The 7270-nt window shown below is 37.5% G+C and overlaps 1 protein-coding gene across 1 annotated transcript; it reads right to left on the bottom strand.

The window, feature by feature from the left end:
• Window positions 1-4716: 4716 nt before the first annotated feature.
• LOC102782536 (perforin-1-like) lies at window positions 4717-6820 on the bottom strand. Its single transcript, XM_006790570.2, has 3 exons — window positions 6736-6820; window positions 6098-6633; window positions 4717-5884 (listed from the first exon to the last, which is right to left on the bottom strand). Exons 1-3 carry the CDS (start codon window positions 6742-6744, stop codon window positions 4717-4719), a joined length of 1713 nt encoding a protein of 570 aa, XP_006790633.2. The 5' UTR covers window positions 6745-6820.
• Window positions 6821-7270: the final 450 nt, after the last annotated feature.

Below are 7270 nucleotides of genomic sequence, written 5' to 3'. Positions count from 1 at the left end.
ACTGTGATCGGGCTGTCAAAGTCCGACTGACTGTATACTGTAACATTAATATGCAGGAGGTGGAGTCGATAATGTCTCATCTAATTATCAGCATTCACACATTATGTGCACTTCATACGATGTTCAAAAAGTCTCACAGAGACTTCTTTAACCCTCCTCTTGTGTTAGCTTTCTGTTATCATCTCTTATGTTAACGGGTCGGTTTTGACCTGTGAATTAAATCAGTTATAAAATACACTAAAAACAATAAGTGATCATCCAATTTGTTTCTCATCTCTTGGTTATCTTGTTAGGCTTCCTTATCCATGAAAATGTTGGTTTTAATACTTTTATTGTGGGCCTGTGGGTCTTTTTTTGTCACTATACCCCTCAATTTCTATTAAAAAAAATTGTAAAATTAACCTCAAGAGAATCATATTAATAAATAAAAGGTTTTTGTGTTACCTGACTATTACTGAGGGGTATAGGACACATCTCTTAAATAAATCTGTTTTATTGATTTTTTTCATTTTAAGATTAATTACTAAAATGACATCTATGGTGTTACGGGTCAATTTCGACCCATAGATATTTACATCAAGAAAAGACAAAAAAAAATTGTTGTTTTTTAGCAGTAGACCTTTAATATAAAGTGATAAAAAGAAAAAGTCCACTCCTCCTTTCTTTTGGGTATAGTCGTGGGTAACTTTGGGTTGACTGTGAAAATCTGTACATTCTAGCCATAGTTGGTTTTTGCATCACAGGCTTCCCAGTTTTTTCTGCCGTATTTCCCTGGCTTACTGGGTATGTATTGCCGGTAGGGGCATTTTCCTCGAAAAGTGGACAAGACGTTCATCCACTGTCACATCTGGCCCTGGGATGAACATCAGGGGAAGAAGCTGCACCCATCTCTCCCAGACATCCCTGATGGGAGCAAGCTTGTCAGACCTCGGTCTGGTCTCTCTGTTGTCAAATCTGAGGACTCCTGAATCAAAATGATATCAAATGTGTGAAGTGACATCGTTGCCCAGAAAATGATCAGATGTGTTTGTGTCTTCTGGATGATAGTCCACATTGTCTTCCTCCTAGAAACCTGCCCATCTGAATCTCTATGCTGCTCTGTGTCCTCTCCTTCATTTTCACCAAAAATATGATGCAGAACTTGGCTCAATGTGAATCTTCTTCTCATTTTTGTATGCTGCAAATTGTAAATGTGCACTCTGGAAGTCAAATAGCCACTCAAATGAGTGAATTCTTGACATGTCCCGTCTTTATTTTGTTTTGTTTTTGTGCAGGTATACTGCAAAAAACACGCAAATTAAGAATCCCCTAAAGCTCATATGATTAGGAGAGGAGCTTGCTGTCAATGTTTTAGCTGACAGTGCACTTATGATTTCAGTTTTGGCTTTAATTATTGCTTTATACTCATAATATTATACCTGGGTCGAAACCGACCCTAACAACACAAAGGTCATAATTTCAACTAGGGCATTTTATAATTTAGTGAAAATATTTTTTTTTGTTTTATTCTGTAGAAATAGAGGTTCCTGACAAAGTCAAAAAGCCTTGATATAATAAACAAATGTTTGTGATTTGTTTTATGCATTTGAAATTTAAAATGGGTCGGTGCCGACCCTAACACGAGAGGAAGGTTAAAACAGTTTTTTTTTTGTTTTTTGTTTCACATGAAGAATTTTCTGAACAAAAAGAAAAAGAAAATGTTTACTTGTCAGACTGAGTCCCAAATAAATGGATTCATTTAGAAAATAAATACGAAAGCAAAACAGAAGCAAAATGCATCTTTCAAGACATCTTTTGTTTTAAGGTTTGCTTTGACTTTACTTTCATATGTCCTGTATCCCAACCCAAAATGAATAAATGTGAAGCCCAGAGAAGTATTTAATAAATAAAAAATGTGAAGCGTATTGATTGTGGGCGTACAGAATAAAATTAATTGTATGTCTGGAACTTCTCACTACTGGATTCCGCATTTTTAAAGGAGTTGGTCGTATAGAAACTACTAAACACAAGAACCTAAAAATGTGAGAGTGAAAAGTTGACAACGGGCTGAGTTAACACCACTATGGCTCGCCTCGCCCTTACACGTACACAAACAGCCTGTTTGCGATCACAGGGCGTAGTTCTGTTTCTGAGAAAGTAATGTGATACTGTGTTCTTTAAATGTGTTGCACAATGTTAGAGGAAAAACTTCCTATCAATGTAACATGTTTGTACATAAGCTTACAGAATCCTAATCCTGTGTATATATATATATTTTTAAAAGCTGGTGAGATCGAGTAAGCTTTTGACATCCTCAAACGTCTGAGAGTCAAACAATTTCCACTCCACCTTTACTTTGACCTTTTTGTAAAAAAATTTCACAATAAAAAACAGAAATGAGTCCAAACAGATTCCTTCCATCAAAAAAAACAAACAATAAAACCATCTATCTGCCCATCCATTTTCTTTTGTTTCTCCAGTTTGGACTTACAGGTATGCTTCAGGTGTCATGAGGTGGGTTTTCACACCTATAACAAATTTAAAATCACCAGTCGCTCAAGCATGTGTGTCTTTGCTCTGGCTGAAGAAGCCAAAAAGCCCCAAAGATTTTATTAAATTACCAGTAACTTGACCAGCGATATTTCACTACTTCTGATGTGTTTATTTTTTTTGTTTGTTTGTTTTTTACAAATTAGTTATATAATATATGCATTTCTTCATTCATCCATCCATTTATTCATTTTCCTTCATCTTATTTTATTAGAAAAATTTGTGGATTGGAGGAATGTCTCTGTATTTAAATACATATGTGGACATAATAGTTGCAAAAACAGTGTGTATGTTCAGATCATGACAGGTGGGGTTTGTACAGGGAAATATCTGGAATTTTGCACATGTGCATTTAGAACAAAGGTTTCCTTTATTTGCATAAATGTGGATGTTTGGTTTGCATAAAGATGTTCGGCTTCTCCTGCTGCTGTCCATCCTGTGCTGCAGGGTTACTGCACACAGTTTCTGCTTCAGTGCTGTAAGTAGTTGCAGTTCACATATGTACCACAAAGCGGCGCTAGTTTCATGTAGAAATGATGGAAACACACATAACAGACTTCAAACTTTTCCATCGCTTTTTTTTTTTTTTTTTTTAGATTTTCTGTATAATTGATAAACCTTCCATGTTTCTCTGTGCAGGAATAAATAATGTTATTAATATTTCAATGTGAAATCAATGATTGGTCAGGATCCTGCTGGCTGCATAACCGTCAGAACTATAAACATGCATTTTACCCTTCATTATGCAGTTAACACATTATAACGTGACTCTGTAATAGCAGGGTTACACTGTTTACCAGCTACCGTCTGTCTTTGTGGAGTGTGCCTTTTTCCTTCTGTCAAAACAGCCAGATGAAGTTTTTGAACTTGAGCTGTTTGACCCGAGGGAATTGATGCATCTATTCTCTATTTATAACGCAGACAGGAGGTGTGCCATCACACAGAGGCAAAGTGATTGGTGGATCCTCAGAGGACTCTTTGTGCTTCTGTAAATACGCAATACACATGGGGAACATAGTTGCATCTGCTCTGTGAAAACATGTATGCATGCAACCATCCACGCATTGATCTACCGAAATGAATTCTTTGGAGATTGCAGATGTGTTCATGCATGCCCTATATGCATACAAGAAGGCAAACAAATTCACATGTATGCTTTAATGCTTATACACTTTCACAATGAAAGAGTTACAGCTTGCTGCTGGCACTCCCACATTATTGAAGCATACGTACGTATTTTCAAGATGTTCTGCACAAAATGAGCTTTTTCTTCCTTAAGGGTTCAAAGAAGCTCAACAAATACACACATATCATCCTAATATAAGTTTCCCACGTGAAGCTTTAAACTTCACGTTAACAGATACTCACGGAGAGAACTGCCTCAGTTTTCTTTCATTTAAGAGTGAAAAGTGGCACATGTCAAATCACTACCCACAGACCTTTAATGCCTTAAAACTGGCTCATGGATAGCTTTTAGTCTGACATCTACTGACACAATAATTCAGATAGATAACAATCTGAATGGACAAACAATGCAAGAGATACATGCAAATGCACGCAATGATGTTGTTTTACAGAGTGCAAGAATACTGGGTTTTGAAAGTGTCACAAATATGTTTGTCATTAATAAATTGAGCAAAAATATTTTTTTTTAAAAAAAGTGATGCTGTGTAAAATCTAAATAAAAGTAAAGTGTTATCATCTGAAATCTCATGAACCCATATTTTGTTCATAATAAAACAGAAAACATTATTTAACAGTATTTTGAATTTGATGGTAGCAACATATCACAAAAAGAGTTGAGACAGGGTCACGTTTACCCCCCTTTTTTAACATCGGCCTTTAAATGTCTGGGAGCTCAGGAGACCAGCTCAGTCTTTTGAACTTCTCATACAAAATTCTAGCTGCTCAACAGTCCTGAATCTTCTTTCTATTATTTATCTTTTAACAATGTTTTCAAGTCAGTGAACATCACCACAAATGAAGCAAACGCACAGACACCGATGTTGTTTTTGTGACTGCTTTACTGGCACGTTTTATTTTGGAAAAATACATGAATGCAGTATTAATATATTTGCGATTACTATATGAGGCAGGAATGGTTCCACATGATAAGCAGTTAAGCAGAAATGAGAAGCAACAATATAAAAGTAATGTATGCATCACATAGTCTCCCTTTGTCCTACTTCAAGTTCTGACTGATTTGCCATGCTGCTCACCAGCTTCTCCAATAAGGATACCGTTTCTGGTATGAAAGACTTTGGCCAAAGCGGGACTCATGGGTGAGGGGATATACTCGTCACAGTAGTCACCACCTAGGCTCGGTGCACACTCTACTTTGCAGGAAAAGAATAATGTACCGTGATTAAGCATGCAGCTGTAATTAACCCAGCCTTTGCGTGGTTTAACCTGACACTGCCCAAGATGATCACTGTTCCAGTATCTATCCTCGTCGTATATATTTAACACCAATTTGTCTTTCATGTTAATTGTGATCGATCCAAACTCAAATACCTCCGACCACCTGGGATTATCATTGTTTGGTATAATAGCAGTGCGCCCTATCTGGTAACCATATTTAAGCTCTACTGAACCATCTGTCTGAGTACACTGGTCTCCATATAGATTCTTTGCATAAAGATTGAACACCTTCAATGTTGCACGACCTTTCCCAGCAGGACAGCAGTTCGACTTGATATTTTTATTACCGTTACAGACACAAGCGCAGGGATCTCTTCTGCTGGATCTGGATCCAATCTTACAGGTTTCGGAACATTTTTTCATCAATGCGTTTTTCTTAATGTACTTTTCCACCTCTAGCTTCAGTCCCGCAATGGCATAATGGCTGCTTGGCAGAATCATGTGCATGGGCTTTATATTGTATCGGACCACATCAGGTATGGATTTAAGAGAGTTGACCCAGTCCCTCATAACGGATGTTGATTGCCCTTGAAAGAGGATATCAGCTCCGTTAATGTGTCCACCAATGATGTCTGTGAATCGCTCACTAAATGTACTGCTGAAACTTTGGCCATGGTTTAACTTCCTTTTCATTGCCTCGCAATGTTTGTTCATGGTTTTAATGCTGGCAGAGCTCATGAAACTAACTGAGGCCTCCACTGTGAGACAGTCGTTGACATCTGTCGCTGACAGGCCATTCATGGCCGCCTGGCAGGTCTTGATGGAAGTGATGGCCTTCATTTCTCCTCCTAGATACACTTGTGTGATGTAATGTGTGCCATATGTCTCAACCAAATTCCGGTATAAATGCTTGGTTGCGGATGAATAATAGGGAAGGGCCTTCACAACTGATTCAAAATCATGACTCAGTGGAGGATTTGCTTTTAGTCTGTAACTGTAAAGGACAGAAATAAAAAAAAAATTAAAAAATGTAAGCAATAATATAATATAGGTGATACATTTTTACCCATATGATAAAATACTGTGGATGAGTTTGTCTGTCTGCAAATAACATAACTACTGGAATAACATAGAAAGATTTGCATATATAGGACTATTTATTATTTGTAGTTTTTAGGAACTGAATTAATTCTGTTCAAATACTCACCTGTAGAAGTTACACTTGACAGAATGGCGAAAGAAAGTGTAGCGATCTTGTTTTGACTTTTGCATGGCGAAGGTAGATTCTTTGGAGTGGGAGCCTCCAAAACCAACCCCAAGTCCAACGCTACCAGAAACAGGAATATCAAGGCCAACTTTCCAGTCATTGGACACAGATGATGTGGAATCATTAGCAAGCGTTTCAGCAGAATCATGGAGTGTACTGGAGACTGATAAACTGCACTTGGGGAGCATTCTCCAGTCCAGCACTGCAGCAGGGACCTTCTGTTTTACCTGATTCATGTAGCTGTTTCTGTACATTCTGCAAGTGCCATCTTGACGTTTCCACGTTTCAGTGTCGATGACATAGGCGCCTTTTCTTTCCATCGTCACAATGTCAAAGCCTTCTCCAGCCAAGTTGTAACCAGGGACAAAGTGAGCCTTTTTACACTCCTCTGGTGTACCAATGAAGCTCACACTGGATGAAAGGCACAGGGGGCTCCATGCCCAGCAGAGGAGCAGGAGGTGCCACAGCCTTGCCATCTATATGAAGGAAATAAAGAATAGAAGGAAAAATAATAAAAGGCAATACAAGTTAAAATCTTGGGAAATTCAAAGCCAGAATGAAGGTTTTAGGTGTCTTACCATCAGCATTAACAGGAAGTTCTGTTTGATGCCTCAAAATGGACAGCTTAAGATATTAGTGTCCAGGAGGTGGAGTCTTGAAAGGGTATTTAAAACTAGGTTCCAACAAATTTCTCACAAGTTTTATATTGAATCAGTTTTGTTCACACATTTTTACACACCCCACACCCTCCATTAGGCGTTGACGATAATTAATGAAACTTCTGCTAAGAACTAGAAGAAGAAAGAAGGCGACTTGTTAAAGACAAATAAATAAATAGCCAGAGGGTCAAACAGACACCAGAATGAGAGGTTGGAACATTATCACGCAATACCTGAAGTGTCAAGTGTAAAGCGAATTATGATGATGTTGATGATTATGTTTTGTGTATTTGATCTTCATGTTTGACCTCCTCTTTTTAAGTTGCTGTCAATAGTTTTTGGTTATATATTCTTTAAAATATTTATTACATTTAACCTAAATGTTTTATGACATTAATTTTTTATATATATCTAGAAGGCAAGGCAAGTTTATTTGTATAGCACAATTCAACAA

This window comes from Neolamprologus brichardi, chromosome 6 (assembly GCF_056152115.1).
Source record: "Neolamprologus brichardi isolate AB-2024 chromosome 6, ASM5615211v1, whole genome shotgun sequence".
Classification (NCBI taxonomy): Eukaryota; Metazoa; Chordata; class Actinopteri; order Cichliformes; family Cichlidae; genus Neolamprologus; species Neolamprologus brichardi.
The sequence above is the reverse complement of the archived record's forward strand: the minus strand, read 5'-3'. Positions and strand labels throughout refer to the sequence as shown.